Source organism: Osmia bicornis, chromosome 2, assembly GCF_907164935.1.
Source record: "Osmia bicornis bicornis chromosome 2, iOsmBic2.1, whole genome shotgun sequence".
NCBI lineage: Eukaryota > Metazoa > Arthropoda > Insecta > Hymenoptera > Megachilidae > Osmia > Osmia bicornis.
Window position 1 is genome coordinate 5616019 of NC_060217.1, and position 18730 is coordinate 5634748.

Genomic DNA, 18730 nt, shown 5'->3' on the forward strand with positions numbered 1-18730 from the left:
TTCTTCATCAAAACCGGTCATAACGCATCGGAATACATCGATCGATGAATAATTCATGCCAAAAACTTTCTGTATAAATCCATGGTAAAGGCTGGTGCGATTTGTCGATTCTCCCCGGATACGAGTGGAAGAACGAGAAATAAAAGGATTGTTTGTCGATAGACGCCAGTTTCAACGATGAAATAACGATGAAGACGTCTTATCCATATCTGAATTGAAATCACTCCGGTCAATCGTTCGTCGGATTTTTGTTCGTACCACCGTGGATGCGAGCTCCGTATGGAATATGATCGAAGAAGTTATTGGATCGTTAGAATTAATGCATAGGTATGCCAGCGGCAAGGTGTTTCATACGATGTTTCTTTTGGAATTTCAGAGTGTTTCACAAACGTCCGACCGGAATCGGGATCGGTGGTAGAGGTAACGCCGGTGTCGGAGGAAACGGCGGTAGTTTACCGGTCGATAGCGAATGCGGCGACGCATTGAAACGGCGCAAAGTTCACAGATGCGACGTGGCAGGCTGCGACAAGGTGTACACGAAGAGCTCCCACCTGAAGGCGCACAAGAGAACCCACACTGGTAAGTTCACTCTGATAACATGAATCATTATCTTTACTACTTCCTTCCATCGATACATCAATAAAACCTTCGTCATTTACGAAAATTGGAGCGAATTAAAAGAAGACAGCAGATCTAGCGAAACCGGCAATTTCTGTGCTCCAGTTTCACTCTGTTAAAAAGTTTGATTTTGAAAAGTACTCCCATAAATTCTTCAACGCTCGTCGTTCAATACATTTATTTCGTACTAAACGTTTCATTGTCCGGACGATGATTCACGCGCGGCGTCGTTGATCACCGGTGTAGAACGCGGGTTTCGTCATCGTGTAACGCACGATCATCGTCCTTTTTTCTCTCGCCTCGGTGAAAGATCACGCGGGGTTCATAGGTGACGTTCCCGTTCCAAGGTGAGGCACAGGGTGAGTTCACAATTACGAGAAACTTGACTTGGTTACACTTCGTGGAAGAGAGCACGCGGAGGGGATTAATTGCCGAGACAATATCCATAGTCCGTTGTTATTCCGTACGGCTATGTTTCTTTTAGGTTAACGTCGTGCAAGTACGACTGATATTCCCTGCGAGCCGACGCAAATGGTAAAAGGAAATTCTCCTTTTTCCTCGCCACGGTTCAGGCCCCGCTTTAATGTAATTCAAAGTCATTAAAAGCATACTTCCCACGTTAACTCGAAGGAGACAGCATTATTAGCGAATAACGCGGCGAGATTCGGCCTGATAACGATTATGTTTAGCGGTAAAATATCGCCGGTAGTTAAACGACTTGTCGCCGTGGATGGGTCAACCAGTTGACCGGGAGCCATTACTCATCGCTCGCCTTTGATTGCCGAGTCGAGATACCCCGATTCGAAGGGAATATCGTTAAACAAGGAATCACGGGAAGGTAACCGCTACGAATTCGCGCCATTCGAGGAATTTTTTATCAGTATACCCGTTCCCGGTTCACGGAGAATTCGGTGTGAGTCTGTTTTCATGCGACATTCCCCGGATGCCAAGCATATCCGTCCCATAAGGCTGCTTTTTCTACCGACCAATTGGAACCCACGAAGAAGGAGTAGAAGAAGAAGAAGAAGAAGAAGAAGAAGAAGCAACAGGAGGAGTAGAAGAAGAAGAGGGTCAAGGGTCTTCGACATTCGCATGGTGAATCGTATGGCCTGAAGCCGCTTAGAAATTCGATAGCACACCAAAGTGACGCTGTACGTTGAATACTATCTATCGAGAATGCATTTTTTAGACACGTCCCCCGCGTTTCGTTGGTACATTCGTAGCCGGCCATTTATTATCGTCTCGCGAGAGAAGTTGGAAGAGGTCACACACCGTTCGTTCCTCGTTCTATACACACGTGAGGGAATACACATGTGTGTACACAGCGTTGAAGGAGCCGCTGGTTGAAGAATTTCCGGTGGATAGGTACCTTCGTGAAGGCATTGCCGCCGTCTACAGAGTGCAGAGGCGGCGGGGAGAGGGCGTGGTCGTGAGAACCAGGATCTTTTGTCTGGTCCATGGTTCAACCAAGACGGTGTAACCGCGGTGCTCAACCTGGCCCCGATGCCCGTGGGATTCTAATGGGGAAAAAAATGGTACTTCGAAAAAAAAGGGTTTGTCACGATGGTCACCAGTAATACAAATTTAATTGGGTCAAATAGTTGAGAAATGGGAATGGTTCTAAATATCCACCCCCGCCTTTATCTAGTGCTAGGGAAAAAATCGTACTTTCAAAAAACACTTTCATCGCCACTTTGGTCACCGGTAATACAAATTTAATTGAGTCAAATAGTTCAAAAATGAGAATAATTCTAAATACCCATCCTTATCCTTAGTTAATTACCCCAATGGAATTATCTGGAAATTTGGACATACAACTTCTTAGACATTATTAGAAAAATATCAATAAATTTTTTATTTTTCTAACTTATTTACATACATCAATGAAATAATACACAAAGTTGCAATCAATTTCTTCTTTTACGTTCAAGCACACGTTATTGCGATAAGTAGTCGTATTTAATCTGATTCATTCTTTTCCCAGAAATCGTCTGAAGGTAGTAAATTTTCTATTGTTTCAAACCTGCCAGTTTTGACATTGTATCTTTGACACAATTTCAGAGTGCAGCCGATAAATCCTCCTTGATGACAGGTGCACATATTGCATCCATCAAAGAAATATGCACCCAGTATACATTTCCTTGCTTTATAACAAACAATTACCAAGAAATTATTGACTATGAAGAGTCTCGTCGAATTAGAACCACAAAGTGTCAGATTTAGAATACTTACCTTGAGATAAATCAGCTTCGTTAGATCTTTCGTAGCCCATGTCGATGCTCATCGAGCTAACGATGGCGAGCAGCAAAAGAAACGTAAAGAATTTAATGAACATCTTTTCTGCTGTTTGAACCTCTTCACACTGACTGATCCGACTGATCGACTAACCTTATATACAACTTCAATCCATGTTTTTACCGCCTCCGTATCGATAACCTTCCTTAATCTCTGTCACATTATTCCACGTACAATAAATTTCCATATGTCCGATCGATTCGAATATAAAATCGTGTATACAGCGATGTTCACGTATTGCTACATACTTTCTTTTACTAGTAAACAAATGTTACGAAAGTTCTCGTTCCGAACGCTTTTCCCTTTCTTAATCGAAGGTCAGAGATCGACTTCGTTAACGCGTTGACCGAGTTTCCTCCAGCGGGCTTCATTAATTTTTCATCGAACCCGTCGTGACGCCGTATAATTCTCTTTCCCGGAACGTCGCAGGATTCCGCGAGGAAAAAATAAGCGGCCAGACGACGCGAATCGAAACACGTTTCGCGCATTAGGGTGCCATTATCGCGGGCAGGGTTTTACGAAATCCTGGTAGCGTGATCTACCCAATAGTAAAATGCCAGAACCTGATATACCAAGCTGGTCGTTCTATGTCGTATCTTGGCACTCGCTCTAATAATTGTTTCAACGACTGTGCCTGCACGGTCTTAGCTACGTCTATCCATCATTCTAACACCGCGGCATTATGCAGCCATCGAGATATCTTAGCACGGCAAACGTACACGCCGGCACCCTGGATGTGGGAAATGCCAATTCATTGATTACTGTGATTTCACGGCGTAAATCGCGAATCGTGCCCACGCCAAAGTCGAACGTTATGCTCCCGAAATCGACGGAATTTGTCTCGTACGAGTAATCTATCGTTACGAAAGGTCGACGTAGAGAATCAAGGTTATCGCGGACACGGGCTTTCTTTTCTTCAATAATTCTGTCTCCGCTTGATTACACCAGCTCGAACTTGCGATAGCCTAATTCACGATGCACCAATGTGCCGTTCAACTTGAATTTCTGAACGTAAGTAACTCTGCTAATGCAGTAATTTAAATGCGTATACGGAATTGTACTTTGCCTTTGTTATTACCTCCGTATCTCTTGCACAAACTGCAACGAGGAATAATACACACAGACTTAGCTATATATCGAAAAAGCTTCTTTGTTTCAAAATAATCTAAACAAATTAAGTGTTTCATACGAGGATTGTTTGATTTAATGGAAGAAACCTAATCGATCATCTGATTTTTTTTTTTTTAATTCATTTATTATTTACAGAGATAGTAATATTGAATTTATCGATGCTTTTATTATTAGCATTTTCAACGTTGGTAGCAAATGTCAAGTTCGTTTAGTGTCTTTTGCCCATAACGTGTCGTTTAGTTTTTTTTTCTTGGAGCGCCATCAGATAGAGAACCATCGTTCAAAACGTTACAACCTTCGAAACGAAAACAGCGAATCCATCCAGCTAACCATGATTGATGATTCTCACGGCTCGAACGGTAGGAATTTGCATCGAATTTATATCGTGCCGCTCGCAAACTGTATAATGGAGTAATAGCGGTCCGCGCTACCGCTTTCGATACCATGAATCTTCGGAACACACGCCGACGAACACGGCCAAGCTACATTGTACGGCCAGAGAGGCGAAATATTACAAGGATACGGTAAATGGTAGCCGCAGCTCTTTATAATAGCGCTCTGCTGCATCCATGCCGTGGATAATACTGCACACCGCGCTAATAACCATCTAATCCGTCGATTATTACTCCAAAGTGTGCTAACTAGAGTTATTGGTTAAACCGTGCTGTTAAGCAGTTTTGCTTAACCAACAGCAGCGTTTACATAAATTTTTCTCTGGATTACAAAAAAGAAATTTGTTTCTTTAATTTTACCCTTTGTTCTTGAAAATTTAAGCATTCCAGAGAATCACTTTCGTTAAGCAGCACGGAATAGGGTTGACAGGTTAGCGTGAGTCTTGATGGACAGTAGGAGGTTCGGCGAGATCTCGTGTATTAATTAAGGCGAATTAACCTTCGTATAAACTAGGCAAGCAGCGTCGATCGGTTCCTTGCATCGAAGGATAATACCGAATCCTCGCCCCTCCGTGCAAGTCAAGCATCCGCCGTCAGACCTGCCATTAACAATGCACTTATGCATCACCGACCAACAGGGGGCTACGATTATCTTCGTTCTTGGATCACAATTTCCTGGGTGAGCATGATCCGTATTCTCGTTATCGAGGACCAGCGGTTTTAAATTAAATTCCTTTTTTCCTTTTTTTATTTCGTTCCGCTTGCGCCGACCGACATTCGGACCGGGTAATTTGCCACGATTATCGATATCAACCTGATTATCGTGGCGATCGGTTCTACTCTCGGTTCTTATTTTACTCTTCTTCCTCTTCTTTCTTTTTAAAGGAAAGAGAAATTCGTGCTGGTTAGCATTGTGGGTGGACAGAAGGTAAAATTGGCGAAACGAATTACGTCTGCCTATTATTAAGGGAGAAACAGGTGATGCTCGTGCCTCGAGGACGTGAAATTTTCAATTGATAAACTTTCGATTTATGCTTTATTTAATAAACTTCATGAAATAACCAACTTCAAGATCTATCGAAATTGATTGCTATTCAACACTTTCATCGATGATCCTTAGTGTCATCACGAAACGAGAGAGACATTATCCAAGCAGGTGTCCTCTGTCGGAACAAAACTAATAACGGTGAACACGAAATTAGAAAGTTTATAATGAATGCGTTTTCCAGGGAGTTGTCTGTACGAAGAACGCAGCAATGCTTTCTCAGCGGGTAACGCGTTAAAATTCATTAGTTTCCTTACGAAGCTGTTCTCTCGATGGAATATTAATTGAACTTACACAGAGGTTAAAGGTTCGTTCCACGTTGTTCTTGGAAACGGATAGATTTCTCGAAAGAGAATTAGAACTGTTTAGAAACGTCACTGTCAGACTCGGACGTATTCGTTCAATTCTTAAGTAGCATGGTCGATGTAAGAATTCAGAAATCTTTGCCAAGGTTACTGGCGACCCATTGATAAATCGAGCAATTAAGTATCTTTCAGTAATAGCATTTCATTTTTCAATTCACGTACTATTTTCTTTCAGGTTATTTTAATTATATTAAATTTGTAGTGCTGGTCAGCACGACGTTCAAGTGTTAATTGAAACTTCGCGTAACGTCCCGGTGTTACATTTTATTAAACCACAATACTGGCGTAAATAATTAATGGGCTGTAATGATCACGATTAAATTGAATCGCGCGTTCGCCGGTTATTACACGGACGCAGTATTTCTTGCCGCTAACGAGTGTTGTTATTTACAAGAAGCCGTACACCGCGGGAGTAGCTCGAGGGCGCATTAGGCAGACGCCACGCAGAGTGGACAGCTCCTGGCTGCTTGTAGCAGCCGCGAGTTTCGTTCTTTCCTCTTTTCTTCCCTTCGTTTCCATCTTTTTTTCTTTTTTTTTATCTCGCGTCGCTTGTCAGCTCGCTGCTCGCCACCGACACGCTTCGTCATACGAGCTGGCAACCTTCTCGCCGAGACGTTTGACGCGATAATTGCGAAAGGTACGGGAAGTATTGAGAAAAATCAATGAAAAAAATTTAATTCGATAATTACGAGATAATTGGGGCGTTCTAAATTTAGTTAACGATATTTAAGAATATTTATTCGAGACTGAAATAAACTTGCAAGACTTTCTAGAATATAAATAACAGTCGAACGATATATCCTCTTAGAGTGGAACGAGTCTTCTTTCACTTTTATTGGAATTTTACAACCGTGTTCATTTATGTAAAATATCTGGAGAATTAGTGTTTGCGAATGAAATTGAATTGCGGAATGTTCTAGCCCGTAATGAATGTGAGAAAGAGTTGAGGCCTGTTGAAAGATCGTCGACTAAATTAACAGTACTTATTGAAAGAAGAATTATTAACCACGAAGAACAAATTATTTCTCGTTTCCTCTATAATTAAGTATACACTTTATACGTTCCCGTATAAACTGCTCACACGACTCGTTTCATGTTTTCTAAAGTACAAAAGAAATTTAAATACAGCTTGAACGCGCTCGATGCCGATTCGACGCATGAACCAGTCTGTATTTATTCATAAGAGAACGAGAAGTGGACGAGAGTCGAATAAAAAAGAGCAGTCGACACAATCGACAGTGATATTTTACGAGGAACGTACGCTCGTAAAATATCGCGAGTCCAATGACACAGAAGACATCGATATTTCCTTCGACTCATCTTTGAACGCTTTCCTTTATCGTTTCTTCATTTCTCAATGAGTTGATTAATTTATATTTCTATTAGATTAATTTATAATCTAATTTATATTTTACAAAATTATTAATTTTCAAACTGTGATGGTTCTTTATTGAAAACGAGGCGACGGTCAAAGAGTTAACATGTAAATAAGGAAATAGGAAAAGTGAAAAGGGTGTTAGAAATGAATCTAAATCCATTAGATTAGATGGGCTGAAATCTGAAAAACAAAGAGAAAGGAAATTCTAAATACCCATCCTTATAATTAGTTAATTACCCCAATGGAATTATCTGGACATACAACTTCTTAGACATTATTAGAAAAATATCATTAAATTTTTTATTTTTCTAACTTAGTTACATACATCAATGAAATAATACACAAAGTTGCAATCAATTTCTTCTTTTACGTTCAAGCACACGTTATTTCGATAAGTAGTCGTAATTAATTAGATTCATTCTTTTCCCAGAAATTGTCTGGGGGTGGTAACTCTTTGGGTGTTTCAAACCTGCCAGTTTCGGCATTGTATGTTTGACACCCTTTCCGAGTGCAGCCGATAAATCCTCCTTCATAACAGGTGCACCAATTGCATCCATCATAGTAATTTGCATCCGGTATACATTTCCTTGCTTTATAACAAACAATTACCAAGAAATTATCGACTATGAAGAGTCTCGTCGAATTAGAACCACAAAGTGTCAGATTTAGAATACTTACCTTCAGATAAATCAGGTTCGTAAGATCTTCTGTAGCCCGTGTGGATGCTCATCGAGCTAACGATGGCGAGCAGCAAAAGAAACGTAAAGAATTTAATGAACATCTTTTCTGCTGTTTGAACCTCTTCACACTGACGATCCGACTGATCGACTGACCTTATATACAACTTCAATCCATGTTTTTCTCGCCTCCGTACCGATAACCTTCCTTAATCTCTGTCACATTTTTCCGCGTACGATAAATTTCCATATGTCCGATCAATTCGAATTTAGAATCGTGTATACAGCGATCTTCACGTATTGCTACACACTTTCTTTATTCGTCCTTATATGAGAAGATTTGGGGCTGGGTGAGGGCTTATTTGAAAGAGGAAGGTCGAATGCAAGGTGCATTTGTTATTACCTCCGTATCTCTTGCACAAACTGTAACGAGGAATAATACACCCAGAGTTAGCTTTATATCGAAAAAGATTCTTTGTTTCAAAATAATCTAAACAAATTAAGTGTTTCATGCGAGGGTTGTTTGATTTTTTAATTTTGATTTGATTGTTTTTTTTTTATTCATTTATTATTTAGAGAGATAGTAAATCTATTAGATGGGCTGAAATCTGAAAAACAGAGAGAAGGGAAATTATAAATACCCATCCTTATCATTAGTTAATTACCCCAATGGAATTATTTGGAAATTTGGACATACAACTTCTTAGACATTATTAGAAAAATATCATTAAATTTTTTATTTTTCTAATTTAGTTACATACATCAATGAAATAATACACAAAGTTGCAATCAGTTTCTTCTTTTACGTTCAAGCACACGTTATTTCGATAAGTAGTCGTAATTAATCTGATTCATTCTTTTCCCAGAAATCGTCTGGGGGTGGTATCTGTTTGGATGCTTCAAACCTGCCAGTTTTGGCATTGTATGTTAGACACGCCTTCATACTGCAGGCGATTAATCCTGCTTGATGACAGCTGCACCAATTGCATCCATCAAAGTAATGTGCACCCGGTATACATTTCCTTGCTTTATAACAAACAATTACCAAGAAATTATCGACTATGAAGAATCTCGTCGAATTAGAACCACAAAGTGTTAGATTTAGAATACTTACCATGAGACAAATCAGCTTCGTTAGATCTTTCGGTGTCCACGTCGATGCTCATCGAGCTAACGATGGCGAGCAGCAAAAGAAACGTAAAGAATTTAATGAACATCTTTTCTGCTGTTTGAACCTCTTCACACTGACGATCCGACTGATCGACTGACCTTATATACAACTTCAATCCATGTTTTTATCGCCTCCGTATCGATAACCTTCCTTAATCTCTGTCACATTTTTCCGCGTACGATAAATTTCCATATGTCCGATCAATTCGAATTTAGAATCGTGTATACATACAGCGATCTTCACGTATTGCTACACACTTTCTTTATTCGTCCTTATATGAGAAGATTTGGGGCTGGGTGAGGGTTTATTTGAAAGAGGAAGGTCGAATGCAAGGTGCATTTGTTATTACCTCCTTATCTCTTGCACAAACTGTAACGAGGAATAATACACCCAGAGTTAGCTTTATATCGAAAAAGATTCTTTGTTTCAAAATAATCTAAACAAATTAAGTGTTTTATGCGAGGATTGTTTTATTTATTTATTTATTATTTAGAGAGATAGTAAATCTATTAGATGGGCTGAAATCTGAAAAACAGAGAGAAGGGAAAAAAGGAGGATCGACGAGTATCCCGTTGGCTTAATATAACGTGGGATTAATATGCACCGCGACATCAGAGTGACGTTACAAATGAGGGGCTAAGCTCGCTGTTGCGGTTAATTAATGGAGCCGGACGGTGTAACGCGGCGTTAATCTATGGTGCAATAAACGTAACGCCGGTATGTAAAAATCCAATCAAAATGCATTAATAACGGGAGAATTAATGCCCTGTTGTGCCGTATTCGCGAGGCTGCATGCACATCGGCCGATATTGCGTGCACATGCACCTACACTCGCGTTACGTGTTCGTGTCGCTCGTAAACGGACTAATTACTCGCAATTATGTAACGGTCGAGTGCATGCCTTTTTTTTCGCTCATTAGTTCCTCGTATTCCTGGCGAATTACATAATAATATTCCGCCAATAGACGTCGATATGTTCAAACGATCGATTTAGATATCTAACATCCAACCCACGCGAAGCAATAATTTTCAGAGAACATAGAACGAACTTGTACTGATTATTTATTTATTTCTCTATTACAGGTGGTTTTGTTTCTTTCTTGCAGATAGATCATGATAATCTAGATTAATTGAGTATAATTATAAAAATTTTCAAAATTTCTTGACTCATTATAGATAAATTCTAATATTACAAATTCTAAGAGATTGAAAAGTGTTAAAATTCTTCGAGCAAAGTTTAAATTCAGATTTATAGCGATTCGAAGGCGACGAAAAATGTGATAGATTTTCCAGGACGATGTTGGTTAGTCGCTGTCAAGATTCATGATCTCTGATTGAAGGTGCGCGAACAGATCGATCAAACCGGTATGGTGTTAGCGGTTTCCAGGCGATATAAAACCGAACGTTGTCGTTCGTCGTCGCCCATTATCCCCGTGTACACGGTCTCGGTTAATGGGATCGATGGTCGCTCGCGATTTCCCTGGCTCGTCTTCGTCTTCTTCTTCGACTCTGTTGAACTTGATGGCGATTGCGTCATCGAGTTGTGACCAGGCTGTTTCTACATCTAGACAGCTCGACGACGGGCTACGCTTTTAGCCCCCTTCAAACCCTTTTACTCTCGTTCTCTCGTACCTTCTCTTTCTACTTAACATTCGCCTTTACTCTTCCATCTCGCCAGAAGGCTCGTTCTCTTTCTTCGGCGAATCGTGCAGAACACCGGGCCCGAGGAATACGTCGGTGACTTGCATACAATAGAAGAGAGTGATGGGCAGTTTTCTGAGGGATCCAGAGTCGTTGGAACGCGCGACAGCTGTCACGACGTCCTTACGAAAGAGGGGCTCGACTCGATAAGAGCCAAGAATAAACGCACGGACACACGCGCGCCAGTCAACGCGGTTAAACGCTTGGAAATTCTACCTGTATCGAACTGCTTTCGAATAGCTCGCAAGATATTATCTTTACTCTGATCGTACTCTGTCAATGTTTCATTAAGATCAATTCAATTGTACCTAGAACCGGTGATCAAATTATTATAATCGCTTCGAAATTAAAGAGTTATAAGTGTTAGAAAAACTTTCGATATCAGTTGTGCCAGAAATCGATATTTACAATATCTCCATTCTGATTTGTTGTTCGTTCCTTCGATACCTTGAATTAACGTAACATTGTTCGTAAGTAACGACCCTAAGAGGACGTTGGAAAGCCAGCAGGTGCATAATGGGTCGGCAATTGATCGGTGTCACTTTTCAATTACGCCTTTCGATCGTAAATTTGTAAACGCATAAAACCCCATACCCCTATAAATTGTCCAAGGACGTGGACTTTCATTCGCGCAGGAAAATGAGTATCCCTTCTACGCGGAGGATTATGAAAAGGATCAGGCGTACGTATTCACCGGTTCGAGTCGTAAATCTAAAAGCGAACCTAACTAGAGGTTTTATGTTTCGCGCGTACACTAGACGCGATTAAACGCGAATTACACAAGAAACGATTACTAATTTTTGACACCGATTGAAATATCTTCGAAAAATCTGAATCATTTTCTCCACGTCTGTTTCAGGTGAGAAACCGTACCAGTGCACGTGGGAGGGTTGCACGTGGAAATTCGCGCGTTCCGACGAGCTGACGCGACACTACCGCAAGCACACGGGCCAGAAGCCGTTCAAGTGCCATCTTTGTCAGCGATCGTTTTCGCGGAGCGATCATTTGTCGCTTCACATGAAAAGGCACTGATAAAGAGGCGCGTCTAGCTGGAGGCAGGAAGAACGTAGAAGAATACGAAGGAAAAGAAGAAAGGTGAACCGTTGGTTCCGAGGAACATCGGAACCCGCAGTCGTGATCGTAGACGATGACGATGATTCTTTTTTTTTTTTTTTACATTCGGGACCTGAAGAGCCTTCGAGACTCTCGAATCGATTCCGCGGAACGAACAGAGTCGGGGGCGGATACTAGGAGAAAAAATGAAGAAGCAAACGAGTCGTTCATTAGGTTTAGAGGTCTGATGAAAGCATCATTTGTAATTATTGGTGGATGATCAGTTGCGAACCTGTCAGCAGTCGGGGTACGATTTTACATTGTTGATATTTCTACTTGTAAGTTTCGGTTCGTGGAACCGGGAGAGATAGAGCGTAAGAATTGTTGAAATGTTTTACCATGGGAAATTATTTATTTTGTTGTTGAATTGGTGTTACTTGTGATAGACATCACCGAAGCTTAGCTTCGATAAATGAAAAAGAAGAAAAGAATGGTATAGCGGATGACATCGATTGCTGCAGGTTCAGCATAACTGTTTTTCATTTATTTCTATTTTTGTTTGTTTTTTTTTTATTTATAGCCAATTTTTACTCGTTCGTATTTTCAGTTTGTTTTCATCCTTTTTTTTCTTTTTCGTATGATTAAATAAGGCCAGCTCAACTAGTCTAGAGCACCATATTGTATCGTCTATTGCGAAGAAATAGAGCCAGTAAATGGAGGAAGAGAAGTAAAGTATCTTTAAGGTAATTAAACGACTAATAATTAAAGAGAATAATCGAACTCCGATGAAGGAGCTTGGGACTTAGCATGCTCAGTTAAATAAACTAAACAAAAAATCGTGATCGTCGAACAAGTTTTTTCTAACGCGTTAAATAGCGATTTTATCCGACTATGCACAAAGAATTTCGCGTTTAGGAAAGGACAATCATTGACGTTTTTCATTGTCAAAGAAAACCAGGGAATCAGATGCTCTGTAAGCCAGTATTACGTGTGTGCATAAAGCAATATAAACGTGTATATTATCATCGACGTTATTGCGATGCTTTCTTTTCTAATTTTCTTTTTCTCTTTACTCGATCGCAAACATTCTTCGATCGTACCTTGTTCAGTAAGGTAGCAACCTTTTTTTTCCACACTCGTACACGTACACGCAGATACACACGAAACACAAGGTGCCAAAGTAGAAGGTGCAAATAAGGTGTCCATTACGCTCAAACATTGAAGGAAGACGAAGAAAGTAGATCGAAGAATTATTTTTTAAACGCTTTTGCACCTATCGCCGAATCGAATGTTCTCGTTAATTGAACGGCAAACATTTCGAGCCTCGATCCGTGCACATTTTATTTTGGCATCTGCGAGATATAGTTCGCGGACGATGGAAAAACAAATTACGCTCGGACGAGCCAATGAGAAATCTCTCTGAATCGTAGAACGCGTCAATGTTCCTCGTGCTTTTGAAAGTGTATATAAGAGAAAGAAGGTTCGTAATATCACGGTTTGTATCACTGATGCACCGAGTCGTCTGTTCGATCGTCGCGGATTTACATAGTTAAAATTAGAACTGCAACAAATCGTATATGACATATCGAGATCGAACAAAGACATCGACTTCGTGCATCGAGTAGAATAAAATCAGGCTGTTACTTGACGGGGCTATTTGTAAAAGAACACGCAGTAAAAGGGTAATTTTTATAAAATACGATTCAGTAAATAAAAGGAAGATACCGTGGCAACGTGAAATTTATTCTGTAAACAGCTACGATCGAATTTCGCGTGATCTTTTAGCAGAAGGTTCATGAAAATCGAACGAGCTTGTAAATAATTTAGAAAGCCGGAGTAGACGCGACGTCTCCGTGTAAAGAACGTGTGCAGCACATTTCCCTGTTTTCTTCGAACCAGTGTTTTATTATTTTCTTATCTCTTCTTGTCACCTTACGTGCTACGCGATCGAAGGTAGCCGAAGGAACGGAGAACTACTTCGAAGCTAGTTTAAATCGATCGAACTAAGATGCCAGTATATGCTAGAGCCAGTTTATATTCGTTAAAGAAAGAAGGGAACCTCTACGTGTAAGATTAACGCCGATGATCGATAAATGAATACTTGTTACGTGTTGTATTTCGATAGGGAATAGTGCCTTTTAACGTTAAGGAAGAGTATGCTGCGTTAGGCCTTAAGTATACTGCTAGTGCCTTAAGTCACGCGAATCTTCGTGCTTGTACTCGTTTCATAACGCGACCATTCGAATCCTCGCCCGGAGGACCAGTGAGATATCAAGCTGTTGCTTTATTAGTTTGCTCGGGACTCGAGTGGAAATCGAGTATCCACGAGATACTTGGTTATTCTCGCCTCCCAACGTCGTCGTTCGTTCGAAACGAATTAACCATTCGAATTCAATCATTTTCCGATTTCTGTCATTTACATCCTACACGTACCAACGATTTTCTTCGATTTCTGCTTTCAAAACGATCGTCAATTGATTCCTTCGGTGACACGAATCGAACCGGGGATATACGAATATCGTGTGGGCTCTAAAGACCGACCGCGCCCCTAGGTGTGTATGAATAATTTTCGTATGATCGTCACTGCGAAATTCAATCCGAAAATGGACGAGGTGCCACCCAGGATGCCATTCTACGATCTTGATGACTGATACCGTTGTACCTTTCCTGTAGGGAATTTCTTCAGCCGGAGCAGCCGTCAGTAATCTGAGCGCAGCGCGGGCGATGAGAAATGTATACTGACGTCATGCCGACACCCTCTTTGATCATTATCATTTTTTTTTTTTCTTTCTCTACACCGTGCCGAGCTCGTGCCGAGTCGTGCACCTCTCGACGATGCATCTCAACGGCGTTACCTCCACCTCAGGACGATTCATTTCGGTTAATTGTCGACGCGGCGATAAAACGAAACTTCCACGCGAATCATCATCCTTCCTTGGAATTTCATTTCCTTCGAACCCGAGTAACTTCAGTTTTATTTCTTTCTATTTTCTTCCGAGGGTATCGTCGATCACGTGCAATCATCGTACGTGAAATTATCGAAATAGTTATGGAAAATCAAGGATTTACTTAGGTGTACTCAACATCGACGTTTCTCAAGGCTGACTTAACACGAACATTCCACGAGCATAGACGTTTTGTAGTTGGAAATGCTCTCGCGAAAAGTTGGACAAAGGCGCGTGGACAATTTGTATCTCATGTTAATGCGAACCCATTCAATTTTCCATAGAAGGCTAACCGTCGAGGAAACAGGAAAGCACGCGTATAAAGGGGCTCGAGCCGAACGCGACCGATTTTCTATGAAGGCCCCACCTAGGAAAATTAGCATTTCAAGTGCCTTAACGGACGTCAACTGACAAGCAACTAATCGAGGTTCCGCATTCGGATCGAAATCACCTTCTACGACAGAACGGACGCTTTCGTCCGACCGTCGGACACTTGGTTGACACACTTTGGATAAAATGACAGTTCGAGATGGGAAGAAAACGCGAACAGGTCGGTGGGAAATTTGCATGATTCTTTTTCAAAAATATTCACCTTATATCTTCGTTATTTTCAATTTCGGATGTTGCATTTGAATTCGTGATCGAATCCTTGATTTCCTTCGCACGAAAAGAATTTCATTTATTCGTAATTCGAAGACGAAGCTGATGCGTCAGTCCGTCAAAGTAGCGATGATTTTTCGTTTCGAGGGCCAGTAAAGATACACAATACACACACACACACACTCACACATGCTCACATCAGTAACTCACACGTATACCTGATCAAGCAAACCACAACTAAATTACAATTTTAATATGCGATCACGCGCGGTGCTCAATCTTCCTTGGTGCTTTCGCACGTTCAATTCGACGTGCGTACGTGTACACTCGGCTGCAACGTAGGTTTCTCTTGATCGAGGAGAAAATCTTGGGAGAACCTAAAGAGAGCGTTAATCAAGAGAAACCTAAGTTGCGCCTGATTGTACATCAACGTGGACAATATACGAGGTCGATTCTTAAAGATCCATTAACGCAGGAAGGCAAAAGTTGTCGTTGCGGAATGTGTGCAAGGTGTTTGCTTCTGGGAGACAGTGGACCATGCAATATCGAATAGAAAATTTCCACTGGTTCGTTAATTTTCTTAGTTACTTAATAAGCGAGATTGTTTACGAAGGAAGGTGTTTTACGTGGTCCAAGGATCTCCTTGAACGCGAAACCAGGCGAGCCGAACGAACCGGTGATTATCGACTCTAACACGGAAAATTTCTCGTGAATACACTGAAATAAAAAATATAAAAAGAAAAAAAGAAACGGAACCTACTAGATCGTAAGGTAGATACTAGTGGAGCAATAAAATTACTGTACATAGTATGTAAAATTATCCGTTAATCATCACTGATGAAGAAGCAACGGATCAGCGTAGCATAATTATCTCGCAATAATGTAATCAATGGGGGCCAGTAATTCTCTCTCGGATCTCGCACGGATTTATACAATGCGAGGCGCGCGACGTGCCCTTTCTCCGACAGATTTTCACCAGATCCAATTTCTTTGTCGCGAGTGAAACGAGAAGCATCGAACATCGCTTTCAGGTTCCTACAGAGCAGGTGCGACGCGTCGCGTCGAATGGGAACACGAAAGGGTTATTCTAGCCAAAATTCGTGTTGGTGGCTCGCGTCGACTCGGCGTGTTTTCATTGGACGAGAACGTGCGCTGAAAAATTCGACTGTCGTGTCAATAGGCTGAGAAAGGGACGTTGTTTTGGTGTCGCGCGCCGCCAACTATTATTTAATAAGGAATAGAATTGTACATGTCGCGTAGAACCGCGTAATATAATAATATATTAATACTACGACTCACTGTATAAACGAAGGCATTATTACAACTTTGTACTTTCTAATTATTACATTAATCGCGTCGCTTGAGGACGGCCGCTATTTCGTATCGCGCACGTCGCCAGGGGAGGTTTTGTTAGTGCATTAAAAGATAAAAAAAAAAAGGTAAATATATATATTATATATATAAATAAAAAATCTATCTATACATATATAGATAAAATATAGAATATATATTGTAAATGTGGTTGTAATCTTATTACTGTTATGTCGATATATCGATGTCCTTGATTTGGATAATTTATTTATTGCGATGTGAACCGAAACGAAGAGCGTGTAATTATTGTATACCGTGAAAGATGAGGAAACTAATTGCCGAATAATAGCGAAATATATTAACGTGCACGAAATTCTATACATATATATATATATATATATATAAATATATATATTTATACAACGTTATCGGGGCGAGGACGCGTCTCAAAGAGTCGCGTTCCGCCGCGAGAAAGTCCTAAAAATTCAATCACGTTTCGCGACGGTACGGTTGAGCGAATATTTAATATTGTGTACTTCGCGATTCCTAACTGTGGAAGTAAAATTGTTGTATCGTAAGGGCGATCCGCGACCCGAATCGTGTACGTTTAATTAATTAATTATTGTCGAGTCGCGAATGAAACACGCGACGCGTCACGTTCGTCCTGTACGGTACAATATCGCGCCTCTCGATAATCTTATTATCGAAATGATGGTTACATATTTTAGATAATCCTATTATCATTATCATTATTACGATTCTTATTATAATTGCTACTATTACTATTATTATTGTATTTGGCAGGGTTACGACATTAAAATCGTAAAAACAATCTAAGGATTCTCTTTGATTATCCAAAGTACAATTCCATATTTCAAACTTATCCTTAAAAATTGATCGACGTTGATGAGGATAATAACCGATCGCAGGTATAACCTTTAGCAAGAACGTTACCGATCCTGTTCCCATATAAATGCATCTGCATCCTCGTTAACGTTTAACCCGTTACACGGTAGTTAGACGGCCCCGAGACGATAAATAAAGCCGCGACCGTGCAAGTCTCGCAGATGTTTTGTGACAAGCTAGGCCAGTCACAATACGATCATTAGGCTATTTTCCAGAGTGTAGCACCCCGAGACGCCAATATCTCTGCCCGGTCCGCGTATTTGTCCCGTCTGGCAACAAGATTTCTGCACACTGGTATTCCTCTAACTTGTAGCCAGTACTCTCCGTACTAGGTAAGTACAAATCCTACCGTATACCCGACCGAGAATTTGTAGTCCGCTATACACCGAGGTCATAACTTAAGCTGAATACCGTCCTCGATTCCACTCCGCTCCGGAATTCTCCGGAACCGGTGGAATCGCGAGGATATCAACGACGACGTGACGTCCATTTCACGTTGATGCCCCGCCGTCCAGAACGATCATCGCTAAATAAAAGCGTGTCGAACGAACTGTCCTACGGTATAATTGATTCCCATCATTTCATTGTCATCGTTCTTTTGCAAAACGTTTGTCGTATCGCGAATAAAAATCAGCCGAGGATAACGAATGCTCGATCGCTACGTGCTGGTTCTTTACGAAGTTCCTTTAGAATTAAGTAAACGCTGCCAACCTTCTGGGCGAGCTTGACAAAAACATCATTGGATCCGGTTGCTTTATGGCAGGAACGATAAGAAACTCGTACTTGCGATCAAGGCATTCGCATCGCGGCCACGTGTCTTCCGATTGATGGTATTTGTCGATAGAAGAAATTGAAGAGCGGTACGCTTCGCGAAGAGGCAAAAGACGCTTAATAGTTAATGAATAGCTCTTTACCAAGTGTGGACAATTAAGGAGTTACTACGCGTACGAGGATGGAGTATCGAGGTAAGTGAAGAGACGGAGATATATTTTATTATATAGCGTGTAATTTAGACATTTTTCTGATACAATTTACAATTAATTACACCGTGTAAAGTTACGATAATGTTCAGTTAAAAATTTACATAATAAAATACTTTTCAACGCCTATTTAGAAGACAATGTATTGTGAAACTATTTGCA

General features: G+C 40.7%; 2 protein-coding genes across 4 annotated transcripts in view; one reads left to right on the forward strand and one right to left on the reverse strand.

The window, feature by feature from the left end:
- The window catches only part of LOC114878768 (Krueppel-like factor 5), a 245389-nt gene extending 227875 nt beyond the window's left edge, over nt 1-17514 (forward strand). For all 3 annotated transcript variants that reach the window (XM_029192933.2, XM_029192924.2, XM_029192943.2), the window contains 2 exons: nt 377-579; nt 11633-17514. In XM_029192933.2, coding sequence (XP_029048766.1) covers nt 377-579; nt 11633-11805 — 376 coding nt within the window. In that variant the 3' untranslated portion in view covers nt 11806-17514. The remainder of the gene's footprint in view (nt 1-376; nt 580-11632) is intronic.
- Nucleotides 7517-8315, reverse strand: LOC114878783. Its single transcript, XM_029192955.2, has 2 exons — nt 7903-8315; nt 7517-7814 (listed from the first exon to the last, which is right to left on the reverse strand). Exons 1-2 carry the CDS (start codon nt 8003-8005, stop codon nt 7630-7632), a joined length of 288 nt encoding a protein of 95 aa, XP_029048788.1. The 5' UTR covers nt 8006-8315; the 3' UTR covers nt 7517-7629.
- Nucleotides 17515-18730: the final 1216 nt, after the last annotated feature.